The sequence below is a fragment of the Colossoma macropomum genome, unplaced genomic scaffold (genome assembly GCF_904425465.1).
Source record: "Colossoma macropomum unplaced genomic scaffold, Colossoma_macropomum, whole genome shotgun sequence".
Classification (NCBI taxonomy): Eukaryota; Metazoa; Chordata; class Actinopteri; order Characiformes; family Serrasalmidae; genus Colossoma; species Colossoma macropomum.
Genome location: NW_023494792.1, coordinates 11537367 through 11553921, shown reverse-complemented (window position 1 = coordinate 11553921; position 16555 = coordinate 11537367). Strand labels below are relative to the sequence as shown.

Here is a 16555-nt window from a genome sequence, read left to right as displayed (position 1 = left end):
GCATCATTGTCTTCTCTCATTCTCCAACCTGGACAATCAGCTTCATTCATTCACCACTTACTGCACGTGATGGAACATATACAGTAAGAATATTGCTGCTGTCCCCTAGTGCTCTCTCTCACTCTCTCTTTCTCTTTCTCTCTCTCTCCCTCTTTCTCTCACTCACCAACACTCATTGCGGAACAGCAAAGGCAAGAAAAATGACTCAGAATAACAGAATATCAGTCAGGAGTGTCTGGGGACTGCAGGAAAAATCCAGCTGAAATATTAATGTGAGAATGAAATATTGAGTCTCTCTTTAGTGAAAAGTTTGGGAGAGTGCATTGGCCTTTCTATACAAGAATGTTTGCCACTTAATAATACACCACCTGCACTCCAGAAAGGTCCTGAGAGACCCTAAAAGCTGTTTCTTACCACTGTTGAAACACACGTGTACCGTGCATAAACACGCACAGTATATAAATATACACACACGCTGATATACTTAGATCAATGAACAACTAATACATAACAGCACTTGTGTGCACATGGACAAAAAAGGAAACAATCTAAAAATGATAACCTATAAGAAGAAATCTAGATATATATATCGCTGTTGCTGGAACAAAACCTCGTATCTCCAAAATGGTAACTTTACAGGAGAAGGAAAAAACATACTTTACCTTTAATGTAAGTCAATAGAACCAGACCTTTTTTTTGGTCTGTTCATCTTGAAATTTTGACACAATGTAAAGGGCAACAGGCATTGTTGAATTATGTCAAAAACTGAAAACCGATATAGTCGAAAGATTTAAATAGATAAGAATAGATAATATTTTTCATTATGAGATGGTTGTGAGAATATTATAATAAGATTTTTTAATCTATTTCTGGACATATTTTACTTGTTTTACACAAGAATGTTATCTCAGCAGATAATTTGCTTGGTTTCAGGTGTTATTTCTTGAAACAAGCAGAATTATCTCTAAATGAAATAAGATCATTTCATTAGATAAAAATGAATAAAGCTAAAATGTCTAGAATGATCTCATAAAATTCTAATATTCTCAGCTGAACAATCCTACAATAAGAAATATTAGATGTATTGACTAGATTTCACTTGCTAAGATATCATGTATTTGCTGAGTACCGAGTATAGCTCTATCTAATGCTGATCAACAGCAGTGCTGGTGCTGTTCATGGTGAGATCTTTGCACGCCTACTTTAAGGCACGGAACTCCTGTTGGAGAAAGCCAAGAGTGGGTGGAAGAACAACGTGGGTTTACAGCTAGCAGAGCTTTAAATCAAACTCTGAACACTCTCACACACACAAGCGTGCTGTAACTGTCTCTTTAGCTATGGGATCCACCCCCGTAGCTTTTATCTCACCTGGCAAATGAGCCAAACAAAATGAATTGAGGTTGACTGGTCCCTCTGCCAACTGACAGGCCAACGTAATTGAAGCTATCAATCAGATACCCTCTTGGTATTAGTGCACGCACACATCATATACAATCACGCAAACACATACAGATGCACACACGTGTGTACAAACACACTCACTAAAAGTAATCTCTTCATCAGTCATCAGCACTCCCTTTCGTCCCCTTTACCCCTGAGGACACCTATTCATTTTGCTGATGAAGTAAAGACGCAAAAAATATCAGCAAAATGCAATATCATGTGCTCAATACTGCAAGCTTTACACGCATCCACATCTCACCGCACATCCATTAAAGCACGGCGAGAATGGCAAAAGGAAAAAAAAAAAACAAAAGCAAGAGTGCCTTCCACTCACCGGAGACAAAAGGGTTAACCCCATTACAACAAACCAATCAGGACGGAGAGTAGCACTGCAAAACCTCCGCAGTGAGAGGGAGAAAAAGAGAGAGAGAGAGAGAGAGAGAGAGAGAGAGAGAGAGAGAGAGAGAGAGAGAGAGTAGGAGTGAGGATGAGAGAGTGCAACAGCGTGCTGGGGTAGATGAGCCAAGCTCACATATCCACTGACACACACCACAGAGTGAAGAGAGAGAGAGGGAGAGAGAGAGAGACAGAGAAAGGAGAGTGTGTGTTTGATTATGTGTATATGTGTGAGAGAAGAGGGGATAGAGATAGAAAGCAGAAAAAGAAGGACAGTGAATGAAAGTGGGAGGACTGTTTCTATTTGCCTGTGCATTCTCATTTTCTTGGCACTCTTGACAGTTCACGTGGATGAGGAAAAGAGACTTTGAATGTTTACACCTCCTCTGTTTAATGCTCCTCTCCAGGGGCAACTCTGGACACCTCAGGGAATTCTGGGATTTTACCGAACCGGACCCTCAAGGAGCTTATCAATATGTAGTCTCTGACACAAGTATCCGTAGATCATCTGGGAATCGGTGAGGCGGCTGGGAGAGCAGGTACCTGCTGCAAGTCTCCGTCCACAGAGGTAAGTTGGTGACATCAACAACCTTGGCTGTTCTTCATAACGGACATTTGTGTTGATAATTAGTCATATCTTAGAAAGTCACTTTGCTGAGAACTGATATATTTAGCCGTAAGCACAGCACATGAGTTTGGGTTCCCATGGATACACCATCTCCTCTTTCCAAGATACAGGGGGGAGAAAAAGAAGTCACAGATGCAACAGAAGTCATTTCTAGCAGCAAGCTGTTTGCCTGAGTCTTATATGATTTTGCAGTTGACTGCTAAGCCTCTTGTAGTACACTAAAAAGCAAGTCTTCATCAGCTCCCTAATACAGCAATCCACATTTTCAGCTAACCAATCTTCAGCTCTAAATTGGATTGCTTGTGCTCAGCTTCCAATTGTGTTTGCTCTGATCAAAGGCTGTAGTATTTGGGGCAAACTGTCTGTTCACACTCCCCTTTTCTATTTAACAGCACCATCATCTCTGAGATGGGAAAAAACCCTCACATCTAATCCAAAATTAGAAATCCCTAAATCAACCTCGAACCTAATCCACCTTACATCACAATTTGAAAATTGACAATGTCACATTCTGAAAACCAAGAGTGCAAAATGAAAACAACACTCAGTGAGACAGATATTGTTCCACAGTTTTGGAGCACATACGCCTTCCCTAAAAAGGACTTGGGTCTTGATTTGGAAGCTGTGCAGCATGTACAGTAAATGCAAGCTTCTGGTCCTTATCTTCTGCAGCTGTCCCTTCCCTTACCTTAACACGGACTATAATCAAATCCAGAGGCAATGCACTTCATCAGCCTGCGGTACGAGCATGTTCAGCTAATGCACGGCAGCGCTTACATGTCGAGGTCTGGCGACAGGCTTAACGCAGGCTGTTTTCTTCATCTAGGTTCTTCTGCTCTGTCTTCTTTTGGCAGGGTGCTGGGGGGAATGGAGCTGAGGGGGATTTTGCTTTTGAGGCACTGCATGGTCCACACAAGCTCTGGTCCAATCCTTCAATGGACAATCGCCAAGCCAGGAGCCATGGCTAAAGGACTCATCATTTACCCACTGAATAGGTCAACCAGCCTTTGAACAGAGCTACCGAATCTACTCATACACTGGAACACACCACTATTTTCATGCACAAACAGAACGGATTCACAGTAACAAATGACTATACGCTTATTTTCGATCACTGATCCCTAGAGTGCCATGGATTTACAATTCATTATAGCAATGGTATAAAAGGATCGAAAGGTCACTGTTAACAAGGGGTCTTGGAAATGACCCTTCCACACTCACACAACTGCTGACCTCGCCAGTTCTTTGACCTTGGTTCACTTGGTGGAGGCTTATGTAAATCAACAACAGCAAATCAATGAGCATTTATCACCAAGGTTGGTCTATAAAATCTTAATTATGGGAATACAGCGCAGCCAACAGGAAGGCACCTTGAAATGGAGCAGGGCTTTTCAAAGTCTATGAAAGAAGAGCTGAGGCTTTAATGGAGGCTGCTATTTTTGTGCCGTAGTGTGGATGTAAAAATAAACATCGAATTTGTAAGATTACACTGTACATTGAAAATTTTCTCTCTTGTCCGAATTCCTCTGTTAGTTCTCTGCTTTGCCCAACCCTATAGAAGTGAGATAGGAGTAGGTTTAGAAGAACTAGGCTGGTTTTATCCACAATCCATTCATCCTGTTACCATCCACCCATTCCACTCTTACCTAAGCAAACAAAGTGAGATGGGTAGGTGGACACTGGTTTCTTCCCTGCTAAACCCAAGGGCTACCCTAACTTTGAGAAACTAAAAGAGAACTCCTGCTGAAGCTGTTTTGGAGACCAGGAGGTGTGACTTCTCTGGTGGATTACAAGGATTACAAGGTGCCCAACACTTCCTTGAAAAGCCATGCTTGGGTTTGATGGTCGACTTGGACTCCACCCAGAATCTTCTGGGCCAACCACAGACTGTGGAGACTGAGAGAAGACAAAGCTCAGGAGAGGGGTAAGTCCCACTTACATTCTGACAATGTGTTGTTCTGAGGATGGCACTTCTATATTGTCTGCATGCAGACAGGATACTACAGGCACACTACAGGCATATCCTGCCTTGGCTTTACTACATGTCTTATATCTTCTCACTACACCTCATCAGTTTTAATGTCACCTGGAGTGGTATATGGCCATCATTGTTCATGCAGCGACCTTGAAGCTGCTTTTCATCATACATGCTATCCTTATGCCCCACCCCCCCATAACCATCTCTCTGCTATCAGTCTTCCTCTTTGTATGACAGAGCTAATGCCGGACATATTGCTGCAAGCAGTCAAATACAAAAGCAGCACAAAGCATATATATACTACATAACTTAAAATATACTGTGATAAAACCAACATTACAGCAGTGGGTGGTTTGAGGTATCTAATGAAGTTGAGTTATGCACTGATCTTCGGACTATACTACACGAGTGACATACTCGGAAAATGCTTTACATGTTAAGGTGCAGGGAGCAAGATTTATACGCTCAAAAGCATTGAAAGGTCATTAAACATTCATCTGGAGTTATTACATTAAAGTCATTGACCAGCATTTGTTTCTCTAGCTCTGTTTCTTTTGCCCTAAATTTAATGTTGTTCTTTGATTTTTCTTTGTCTTTATGCTTTCTCTGTACCATTTCCTAATGAGCCTGAAACATTTGAAATATCAGAAATATCCTGTTTCATGAAGGGAGCATGCAATGCCCTTTGCAGTTTTCTTGCATCCTACACCTTCAACACATACAACCTTCTACATGCATGGACATTTTTGTAACAGAATTATTTCTAGAAGTTATTCTTCATGGTAGCAATAGCCTTTGTCATAGTCTCCTGTGGTTAGCAGTATCACCCTTTAGCATGAATCCATGTATTCTACCATTGTTTCCTGGTTTTCATTCTAACTCTGCCTCCGTTCCCCTCACTTTGTGCAGGATAATGCACAAGCCTATCCCCTCGGCACAGGAGGAAGAAGGCACCATGAGCAACGTCACAGTCTTGGACATCACAGAGTCCGCAAGCCCAGGCATGGCAGCGGATGAGCCGCACCCGTATCCCCTCAGCTTCCAGGTGTCACTCACCGGCTTCCTCATGCTGGAGATTGTGCTAGGCCTGAGCAGTAACCTGACAGTCCTGGCGCTCTACTGCACCAAGTCGAACCTGGTCAGCTCAGTCAGCAACCTGGTCACCATGAACCTGCACGTGTTGGACGTGCTGGTTTGCGTGTGCTGCATCCCGCTGACCATCGTGGTGCTGCTGCTCTCACTGCAGGGCGACACTGTGCTTGTCTGCTGCTTCCACGAGGCCTGTGTGTCCTTTGCCAGCGTGGCCACGGCTGCCAATGTGCTGGCCATCACACTGGATCGCTACGACATCTCTGTCAAGCCAGCCAACCGTGTGCTGACCATGGGCCGTGCTGCCGCGTTGCTGGGGGCTATCTGGGTCCTCTCCTTTCTCAGCTTCCTCGTTCCTTTTGTGGAGGTAGGTTTCCTAGGGCCAGAGCCCACTGTAGCCAACCAGACAGCTGTGGCGCACGTGAATGAATATTACACAGAGCTGGGCCTCTATTACCACCTGGTGGCCCAAATCCCCATCTTCTGCTTCACAGCCGTGGTCATGTTGGTCACCTACTCCAAGATCCTGCAGGCGCTCAACATCCGCATTGGCACACGCTTCCACCATGGCTCACAGAAGAAAAAGAGGAAGAAAAAGAAGACGAACGCATCGACACGGTGGAAAAAGGACATGTCACTAATGGCTGCCTCTCCGCAGCAGCTGCCCGAAACGGCGGACGGATCACAGAGCAGTGCTGGAACCCGGGCTACGGCGCCATTGGGCATGCGCACATCAGTGTCTGTAATCATTGCCCTTAGACGCGCGGTCAAGCGGCACCGGGAGCGGCGCGAGCGGCAGAAGCGCGTCTTCCGTATGTCCCTGCTCATCATCTCCACCTTCCTGCTGTGCTGGACGCCCATCACCGTGCTGAACAGCATCATCCTGAGCACGGGGCCCAGCGACCTCACCGTCAAGCTGCGCCTGGGCCTTCTGGTCATGGCCTATGGCACCACAGTCTTCCACCCGCTGCTCTATGCCTTCACGCGGCAGAAGTTCCAGAAGGTCCTCAAGAGCAAGATGAAGAAGCGGGTGGTGTCCATCATCGAGGCAGAGCCACTACCCACCAATTCAGTCATAAAGAATTCATGGATCGATCCGAAGAGGAACAAAAAAGTGACGTTCGAGGATCAGGAGGCCAGACAAAAGTGTTTGTCTTCTGAAGATGTTGACTAGGAACTTATTATAAAGCGTAGACAATGACATATACTTGTAGCCTCAAAAACTCAACAAGTCTCCAGTCTTTCGTAGAGGGAAGAGCCTACTTCAAGGTTGTGATGTAGACAGAAGTGTATTAAATGTGCGTATGACGTTCAATATTCATTTATTACTATTTATATGGACTTCAGATTTAGTACAATAGGATGACATTCACTGTGCTGAAAAGAAAACACTGCATGTTTTTGTAATACTGTAAATAAGTCAATATTGGAGATGTATATATACTCTATATGAAATACTCTATGTACCGATATTAGAATCTATAGGCTGAATATACATGTATTTGTAATAAATTAGGCCAAAGGAAACGTCTTGGGAGTTACAACACGGATAAATTTGCTTCTCTGTCCACCGGAAAGCAGCCCACCTTTGACCCTAGCCGATGTTTTATTTCACATCCCGCCTTTCCTCCTGTCGAGCCATTATACAGCAGCGTGAGCCAAGAGGTCAACATGCTATGGGACTACGAAATTCATAATAGAGCAGAGTTACGGGTAGCCAAGAAACTTACAGCAGATGCTGCTTGAAGATTAGCAAATTGGCATGATGTCTAAAGCTACTTGACCTCTGTAAACAAGAGAAATGTCTGGTTCACTTCAACACTGCGGGACATAAGAAAAGGCTTGAGGCTCAGTTACCCCCTTTGTCTCCACAGATATGCAGCCAGCTAGCTCTTCCATTCAAAGACATTGCTGTATCCAATACATAAAATTTGTGTTTTCATTTTAGTGATGAAGGGCATTCAGAGCCCATTGAAAAAAGTCTAATTTAGGATAACCCTCCACATCAATATTACAGTAAGCCACATGGCACTGGCCTGTCCTGCATTTGCTCCAAGGGACACTGGTATTGCGTCACACAGAGAATATCAATGCTGAATAGGAGGTGGAGGCTCACTGTTGGCACTGTCTAACCCACAGGAGCATGGATTACGGGGGGAAAAATTCAATAATCAATTCCCTTCAACAGACACAACAAGCTCTGTCCAAGATTCTTCAATGTCAGTTTAGTGCACACACACACACACACACACACAACCACACACACACGTGCACACAAAGATGCAGACACCCAGACAAATGCAGATGAGAATCTTTTTCTCTCTACCGCAGGGGGCCATTTCCTATTTGGAGCGCAGCTGTTTTGTGCACTGGTGTACTGCACGCCCAATAAAATGCCACAGCTCTTCGTCTGATCAAGGTCATTCCTATTTTGACAGCACTTGGAAAAAAAACATAATAAGGCATTCAATCTGCGCAACATGGCCTCTGTTGACTTTCATAAGCTTTTGTTTTTCAGAGCAATCAAAAAAGGTCATTAACACAAAGCAAGCCCCCTACCTAATGTTTACCAGGCTCAGTGCTTAAATGTCAGACGCAGTTCCACTCCTGCCACTTTCAGCTAAAGAGGGGAAAGACAAAAAGAGATGAAGCATATTTCAGTGCTCTTGGCTTGCATAAGTGAGTGCATGCATGTAAAGTAGAGTGCAAAAGAGTGAGAGCAAGAACATGATCGTGTGATTGTTTTATGTATGATTGTATGTGCGACAGCTTTATCAGAGTGTGATAGCATGTCACATAGAGGGAGCAGAGTGGGACAATGCCCTGTAGCTCTGTGCATCTCACAGGGCAGAGAGGAAACATCACTCTATCTCTCTATACCAGCTCGGTCTCACTACCACAGCCGGATTATCGGATTTATCAGCCTTTCCTTGGAAAACTCAATACTCCATTGCATATTCTATGACTGCGACGGATGGCTTCGGCTACAGCGCTGATTCCAGATGCAAACAAGAAGCTGGTCAAGTAATTCCGAAGTGATTAAGTACCTTGATAAGCTTGAATACTCTGGAGGGCTTTTCAGAATGGTTGCTAAGGAAACTCTTTAAGCCACAGCGCAGCCTTGTGGAGAAACGTTGCAGGACGCTTATGATTCTTGGCACACCAAGTCTCTCTCCAAAATATAGGTCATCCACACTCTCTCGCACACTTACTTTAAATTGCAAATGACACAAATCCTCACAATTTCACAGGCAGAAAAGATGGCATTTTGACTCTCTTTAATGAAGGTATTTCATTTTCCTCCTTGGCACGCGCTATCTCAAGCTATCTTAAAAAACAGGCTTCCAGCTCAGTTCTTTCAGCCGTGACAAAAAAAGAGAAATGGCACAGCACTTCTTTGTTTCCTGTAACTGTAAATGTACTTTTAGTGCCAAAAACCCTTTCCTCAGAGTGGTGTGTGAACAATGTGCCTTACTTGCATTACATTGAATCACCTGTATGAAAACAGTTTGTAGTGTTTCTAAATCAGATAATGTCTGAACCCCACACTCAACACCACTCTGCAGTAAGAAACAGATAGACTGATAAGATGTGGTTGTATCAACTTGGTTGTATTGCTCTTCTCCTCCAGGCAGTGAGTTTATGAAAGTCAGAAAGAGTTCTGTTGATCCAGGGAGCAGGATTAACCACCTGTGCTCACCTTCTTGTTCTGAAAGACAGAAGAGGTTGAGAATGTGAATCATTTCAGCAAATACCTTTGCCTTTTTCTAAACCCACTCGTACACTGATGTATCTGAGCCTGTTTTGTGCCAAAGTATAGAAAAACTATCACAATCTCTTCATTAGAATTCTTTGCTGAACTCTAAAGCACTCAGGTGTTAGCACAAATGGAAAAGTAGGCCAAAGGGAAAAATATCGCTCCCAAGCCATCCCTTTAAAAAGCAGAGCAGAAAATTGGGGTATACCTGTTTAGCGTTGTCCACACACTGCATATAGAGCGAGGCAATGTTGGAGCAAGTCAGAGTCTGGCCTGTATTTTCCTTGTAACATTTCAAAATCTCACTCTGCAGCTCTGAGCAAACTGGCTTTATCTGGTACCTCCTGGAGTGACAGAGTGAGGAAGAGAGAGGCAGGGTTAGAATGAGAGAGAGAGAGAGAATCAGTTTTGCAATTTGCAGTCTCCCTACGGATACAGCAAATACAATTTAGGTTCTGCACACAAAATCAATGTGCAGCTGGCCAGGAAAAGTGTAACGCAGAAGTCCTTTAACTCTATTTATTGATACATTTACGAGTCAGAGATAATGGGCATTAAAGGACTCATATCACTGAAAATAACTTTTTTTTCATTTTGATTTCTTTTGTTTCATGTAGGATGTAAAGACTGTTCAAGTTTCTAAACGTACCAATCATTCATCAGTCCTCACAGGACATACATGGAAATTAAAATGCAAAAAAATCTAGTTTACACCATTTTTGTGATGTCACAGTCACCAAAGCATTTACATATATCCACCTACAGGAGGTCAGCACATCCATTCATATCACTAAAGTGTATAAGGAGTGTTTTAGCCTGTACTTCTTTTTGAAAGAGGCACAATACAGGACAGAGGTTGTTTACACAAATTCCTAAAGGCACAGCCTGTTAATTCTAAGAGATAAACAAATGTTGGAAAATGCCCATGTACAAGTGAATTACAACTGATTCTGGTACATAAAACCACACACATGTCATAAGAAGACCTTATTTAAAAGGAGCACTTTAAATCTGTTAGGAATGCTTTCACTTCTGTTCAAGGTTCACTCTAAAGTAACACTAGGTTTGCTTCAGTGTAATTTTCACCACCAGTTCTGCAGCTTCGTAATTAACTAAAATTCAGATCTGAGTAACACTGAAGTGGCTTTCCAAGGGAATATGCTATTTTAAGCACAGAGCACATGCAGTAGGCCACTTACTTGAAGCGGTTGTGAGTGTCATCCAAACCCTTTTTGAAGCTTTCTGCTGTGACTCTGGTGAACTGTGCAGTCTATGATAAGAGAGAAAGACCAGGACAGTGTTTTAACATGGACAGGAGAGCCACCAAGTGAAAAACATTTGAAATTATGTCAATTTTTCAAACCTACCGAGGCCCTATTTGCCTGACCTGAAAATAAAGCTGTCATGTGTGCTAGAGCAGTGTTATTTCTTACTTTCTCCTCCAGCTTGGTAATCTGCTCCTTATACAGCGAGTCCTGCTTTGCCAGGTCTCTCTTCTTCTCCTCCAGCTTCTGGATCTGTTTCAGGAACACAAAGAGGCTTGCTGTATGCAGAACACAAATCAGCTGTGACTCTACATTATACAACTACTGCCATCCTCAATAAATACACAAGTAATAATACTGAGAGCTGTGCAGCATTAAAACTGAGCATTACACCAACTCATAAATACAGTTAATTGACATGTAAAGCTGTTATTTTACATATGAGCTATAGAAAACCTGGGCTTAACAGAATTTCATAACATTTAAGGAAGAGCTGGGAATGAAAGAGTGTAGGAGCATGCAGTAGGCAGGACAGAGCTGCACCATGCTCACCTTCCTCTCCATCCACTGAAACGCAGTAGCAGAGCCAGAAAGAAGAAAAAAGAAAGAATAAAGAACAAGGGATACATAAAGAGGAAATAAGAAAATTAAAAGCCAGTTTCCAAGACACTAATAAAGTAAAATGAACAAAAGGTGTTACTGTAAATTAAAACAATCATGTTTTCTATGAGCTAAACAAAGCTTGCTGGTTAATTGTGTAAAATTGATTAGCTTGAAGTTTGGCATCATAAAATGTTGTGGTAACACACTGTGGTCCATATAAATTGCAACTTTATAATTATGTTAACGATAGTTAATGATTATAGAACTATTACATATTTTGCTGTCCAAAAATGTCCAAAATAGTACCTTTTTAGTCATGGCAAAAACATGCTTTACTTTTGATGTAAGTAAATGTAAAGAGACTTTATTCTAAGTAATTTTGGACCATTTGTTTCAATGTTTACTTACATCATTTGAACAGAGCAGCGGCCCTTTACATTGTGTGAAACTTCTATCCTGAATGGACCAACAAAATGGTCCGAAAATATATTTTGGGGATGCTTGTTGTTTTTGGGTTTTTTTGGACAGAGATGTTATACCTTAATAACATAATAAATGCTACCATTTTAATTATTAACCATTGACTTAGGGACATATAACAAAATGCTTTTCTTAAACATCTGATATTTATGTGTAATACATAATATGATCAATGTTTATAAATACATTATAAAATTAAGTCACAACTTTTTAACAGAGTCCAATTAACATTTAATACATTTTATATTAACCACTTAATAATGATTAACTAAGCATTAAGGAAAAATCTGTGCATCACAAAAAACAACTACTTAATCATTTAAACCAGGATACGGGCAATTATTAAATACTACATTTTTAATGCAAGTAAATCTTTAATATTGCTTAAAATATTATCACCAAGAATGGGTTTCTACAATTCAGAATAATTACTGACTATTCATATGCTGCTCAGTAAATGGTAAATAATTTAAAAGGATGCATTTATTTATGCATATCTAACAATTACAAGATAATTAACAGCTATTAATAGGCTATTACATAATAATAAGTTGCTATTTAATAGCCTGTTATTACAAAGTGTTATCAATGATGCTTTGGTGTAAGCAGGAGTAGAGTATGTATAAAACAAATGCCCTAAAATTCACCTTTTTCAGCAATGCACTGCAAGCTTTGCAAAGCTTAATTACATAAGCAGGTTGCTGTATTAGAGATGCTATTAAAGAGATGATGTTGGTTAGATAAGATTTGATGGTATTAAAGGTTAACCCTGCGTTCTAACTCAGGGAAGGCTATGAGTTGTGAACTGTGAAAATGGACAATATATGCATGAGAACACAAATAGAAGAGAACACAGAAGTGCTCACAGACACCCACACATGCATGTATTGTGACCTCAGTATGCCTTACATAATACTGGGCTACAAGCCGCTCATCCTCAGTGTTCATACGCTCCTTCATAACAGCATCTTTCAGAGACTGCTGAAGGGCTATCTGCTCTCTTTCTAGAACCTTCTGAACCTCTGCCTGGATCTGCAACCGAGCTTTGGCCTGAGCCTCTGCCTCAGCCTTTACTTTCTCATCCTTCAACCTAAAACAACACAAACATATACAAACACATAAGGGCTAGATTTTGGTCTACTTCTTGATAAACAAACCATAAACAACAAAAGTAAATGTCTAAAGTAAATGCATGCAGATAAAACTGATTTGATATTGACATCTTTTGTATGACACTGTTCCTCTTACTGTTGCTGAATCTTTAGCTCTGCCATCTTCATCTCTTCTTGCTGCTGCTTCTGCAGTTCATCTCTGATCTGCTTCCTCAGTTCTTCCTCATTAACTAAATAATAGAGACAGCAAAGTGGTTGTTTCTGTACACCAGGGCTAGTCTATTCTGGTCCTGGAGAGTCCAGCACAGTTTGGTGGTTTCTCTGCTCAAACATTGCTGATTCAACCCATCTGGTACTTACTAGGCCTGTTTCCTATTTCCAAATAAATAATCATGACTGACAAATTAATTGTCTTTTTGTTTATTGTATGCAACTATTAAGACTAGTACCAGTAAGATCCATGATATATTTTTAATAAACATGTTTTCTTTTCTTTTAATAATGTGCATTTGTCTCAACCCAACTCTGTTTAATGCAAAGTAAACATATGATTGTGAAAGCTAACAACTGAGGAAAATAATTGTCAAATAACCGTGATCAGGTGACTGTGTAATAATTGTGACAGGCCTATTTGTTATTAGGTTTAGCTGGTGTGTTAGAGCAGGACATTCACCTGGACTCTCCAAAAGTGGTGAACCCTAGTGGAGACTCCAAAAGTGGTGACCCCTAGTGGAGACTCCAAAAGTGGTGACCCCTAGTGGAGATGCAACTAAGGCTGAAATACTATTTCTAATAAAACCACACTATGTATTCATAAGTATTCTCTCAAAATTGATGCACACTGATCGATTCCAGGAATCCAGTCTTACCTGCAGCTTGTGATTTGGGCGGACAGGTTAGTGGGCTGCTTGTTTCAGCAAGTGGAGGCAGTCCTGGAGCAACAGCAGACTCTGCGATATAGGCAGAAGATGGTGGAGCTGGGGTCTCCTCAGTAGGAGGTGGTCCCATCTGCCCAAGTGAGGGGAGTTCAGAAGGTACAGCCAGAGCAGAAGAGGACTGAGGGGGCACTAGCTCCTCTAGAGAAGCAGAAGGAGGCACAGGAATGGAAAGAGGTGACGGTGAGGGGACAGGCTCACCAGGTGGAGACCTGGGCATCTCAGTGGGTTCATCATGGCCAGCTAGAGCGTCTAATTGAATCTCTGAGGGTTCAACAGTGACTGGCTCCTCAACTAGGGACACTGGCACAGTGAGTGGAGAATCAGATGAAGGTGACGCTTCAGTGTCAGCCACTGTAGGTATGGCTACACTGGCTGGTTCAGCTGAAGACGAGGTGGTTGTGAGCATCTCGCCTTGTTCAGCAGAAGTACTTGCAGCCAAGGGTTCAGTAGTAGTTGGCTCCACAGATATAGCAATGGGCTCAGCTGTCACAGGTGGAATTACAACTTCAGCAAATGGAGGAGGAGCTGTGATCACAGGCTCAGAGAGTTCACTGGGGTTTGATGGAGATGTGTCTACAGCTTCAACAGGAGAAGCTGTTGCTGTTAATGATTCAGTAGGTGGAGATGGAGCTACAGAGACAGGCTCAGTAGGCGGAGGTGTTGTTACATGTTCCAGAGCTGCAGGCTCAGTATGAGAGAGTGGTGGAATCGCTTCCACAGTAGGTGTAGATGAATCCCCAGGTGTCGGAGTCTCTTGAGTCACAGAGGCAAGCGGCACAGGAGGAGGCACAGGCTCTTGGAGAGGTGGTGGTACCAAAGAACTAGCATAAGAGGGAGGATGGGGCAAAATTGGCCCCAAGCGCTCACCAGGTATCCATGGCTGACCCAAAGGGACTGCAGGCTTAGCTACAGGTGGATGTCCTTGCCTTTTTGACTGAGGGCGTTGATTCACTGCTTGAGGAGATTCCTTCATGCGATCAATCACTCGATCCGTCAACTGTCAATTAGAAAGAAACCCATTAAAAAATGACTCATAAAAAGGTCATTAAAAAATGACTGCATAGATCACATTCAGAGAAATGCAGCATAACTTAAGATTGGTGAAAAAGCATTTTTCCACATATTAAGCCTTCTCTTTTAAGAAATGTATGTATAATATTGTCTGTGCCCAAAAAACATATTGTAAACACTTTTACAATTGTGTGCAAAAGTTTAGGCACCCCTGGATGTTATGTTGATTTTGTACGTAAACTTAAGTACACATTCTCAACAGAGAACACACATTATAAACATAAAATGTGGAAACGTAAAACATGCAAAAGTTACATCACGTTTTATATTTTTATAAGCATTTCAAAAGGCAAAGATGTTCTTAATTTTTGAGTTAATGTAAAGATATTTTTGAAGCATTTCTATTGGTCTATTAATGATGGCATTTTCACAGCCGAGACAGAGAGAGACTTTATGCATAAGTCCCAGAAGTTGTGAAAAATAGTGATAATAATAATCATTTTCAGTGTGCTCTTCACTTCAGCTTTGCTGCTTATTTTAATGGTCTGCTTCCAATCTGACTGCAGCTGCAGGACCCAGCAGTGCTCAGCTCAGTTCAGTTCTTCAGTCTGCAGGTTGGTGGGCGTCATGCATTCATGCTTATCCTGGCTGTCAGCGGCGATATTAACACGCATGATCTGTTCACTAAGCTAAACAGAACATTCTGTTCCCTTCTGAACAAAAGTTCACAGACACGTGAACAATTACAGTCATGCGATCTCCAACAGGCTGGTGTAAAGAAACAACACAGTACCGCGACAGAAAGAGAAGAACAAAACTGTTTTAACCGAGTTTTGCTGTGAGAAACTCACCCGAATACCCGTCACGACTGTGACACCTTCTCCATCGCTCGCCTCAAACGGGTCGAGTCTTGAGCTGCTGTTGCCCCCCATGTGTATCAGAGCAGATCCACACTCCTCTCTGCAGCTCGGCACAGGATTAAAACTGAGGAGTAAAGAATATTTTGAGCTGGTGCACATCCAGGTCTTTGCACCCAGAGTTGAGCCCCAAAACCTGCCCTGCCCCCCTACCCCGCCCCCCCAACGCTCCCAAGAATAGATTTTTCCATTGGACCACCGTACACAGCGCCTGTAACAACTTTCTCCATTGGCTGCCACTTGGAATGGGCCTGAGGGCATCTGCTCTCTGACACTGACTGGAGTCACTTACCCTCTCTTTACTGAAATAGCAAGAGTACGACTACATCCACAATCACACACCACACTATATACAATACACTAATGAAGCCAATGCTTTTAAAATGTGTACGTGGTGTAGTGTACAAGAGCACTGACTGATAAAGGGTCTTTGAATGATGGAATGAGGGTGTACAACAAACATTCAAGATCTTTTTTGAAAACACATTTTTTGGGTTCTTTTTTGCAAATTTATATTTATGTATATAGAATTTAGCCAAAAATAACAATATATTTTCAACAAAGTTCTTATTTTCTCTTCTGGATGCACCAAAAACTCATTTTCTGAGTGAGGCTGAAGTCACAAGTTACTTACCTTCTACGAAAATAACAAAAATCACTCCAGAAAACTGAAAAAATAGATACAATACCAAAAGAGATGATTGTTTCATCATATCAGTGACAACAAGCAATAATTTGAAGGCAGACTTCTAAGCATGAAAGTTTTATTCAAATAAAAGTGGAAGTATATACTAATATAAAATATACTATATATATATACTTGAATGAAAATTAAAAAAAAATTGACATTTAAACATATTCAAGTGTATACAAGTTTATAACAGTATATGAAATATGTTCATGTAAATGATGTTTCCTTTGTTTTCTTGGTGGTGTGT

The 16555-nt window shown here is 41.8% G+C and overlaps 2 protein-coding genes across 5 annotated transcripts; one reads left to right on the top strand and one right to left on the bottom strand.

Moving 5' to 3' along the window:
- The first annotated feature begins 1901 nt into the window (after positions 1-1901).
- Positions 1902-7056, top strand: gpr22b (G protein-coupled receptor 22b). Of its 2 annotated transcripts, none has more exons than XM_036575950.1 (3): positions 1902-2407; positions 3322-4391; positions 5355-7056. In XM_036575950.1, exons 2-3 carry the CDS (start codon positions 4309-4311, stop codon positions 6706-6708), a joined length of 1437 nt encoding a protein of 478 aa, XP_036431843.1. In that variant the 5' UTR covers positions 1902-2407; positions 3322-4308; the 3' UTR covers positions 6709-7056. The 2 variants fall into 2 exon arrangements, with proteins under 2 accessions (XP_036431843.1, XP_036431844.1); XM_036575951.1 differs by having other exon boundaries at positions 3294-4391.
- Positions 7057-7649: 593 nt separating this feature from the next.
- On the bottom strand, positions 7650-15771 carry chchd3b (coiled-coil-helix-coiled-coil-helix domain containing 3b). Of its 3 annotated transcripts, XM_036575947.1 has the most exons (11): positions 15552-15771; positions 13621-14686; positions 12888-12981; positions 12549-12729; positions 11109-11123; positions 10725-10808; positions 10491-10561; positions 9500-9635; positions 9235-9243; positions 8094-8154; positions 7650-7974 (listed from the first exon to the last, which is right to left on the bottom strand). In XM_036575947.1, the coding sequence occupies exons 1-10, from the start codon at positions 15717-15719 to the stop codon at positions 8110-8112; spliced, it is 1869 nt and encodes a 622-aa protein (XP_036431840.1). In that variant the 5' UTR covers positions 15720-15771; the 3' UTR covers positions 7650-7974; positions 8094-8109. The 3 variants fall into 3 exon arrangements, with proteins under 3 accessions (XP_036431840.1, XP_036431841.1, XP_036431842.1); XM_036575948.1 differs by lacking the exon at positions 11109-11123; XM_036575949.1 differs by lacking the exons at positions 7650-7974; positions 8094-8154 and having other exon boundaries at positions 8796-9243.
- Between the last annotated feature and the right edge of the window lie 784 nt (positions 15772-16555).

Bases quoted from the DNA above. Each gene is read 5' to 3' on its own strand.
- gpr22b (XM_036575950.1), top strand. From the start codon at position 4,309: ATGGTCGACTTGGACTCCACCCAGAATCTTCTGGGCCAACCACAGACT. The intron at 4,392-5,354 runs GTAAGTCCCACT...CACTTTGTGCAG, and splicing joins AGACAAAGCTCAGGAGAGGG to GATAATGCACAAGCCTATCC.
- chchd3b (XM_036575947.1), bottom strand. From the start codon at position 15,719: ATGTGCACCAGCTCAAAATATTCTTTACTCCTCAGTTTTAATCCTGTG. The intron at 14,687-15,551 runs GTGAGTTTCTCA...TCTAATTGACAG, and splicing joins CAGTCGTGACGGGTATTCGG to TTGACGGATCGAGTGATTGA. The intron at 12,730-12,887 runs GTAAGAGGAACA...GTGTTGTTTTAG, and splicing joins GAGCTAAAGATTCAGCAACA to GTTGAAGGATGAGAAAGTAA.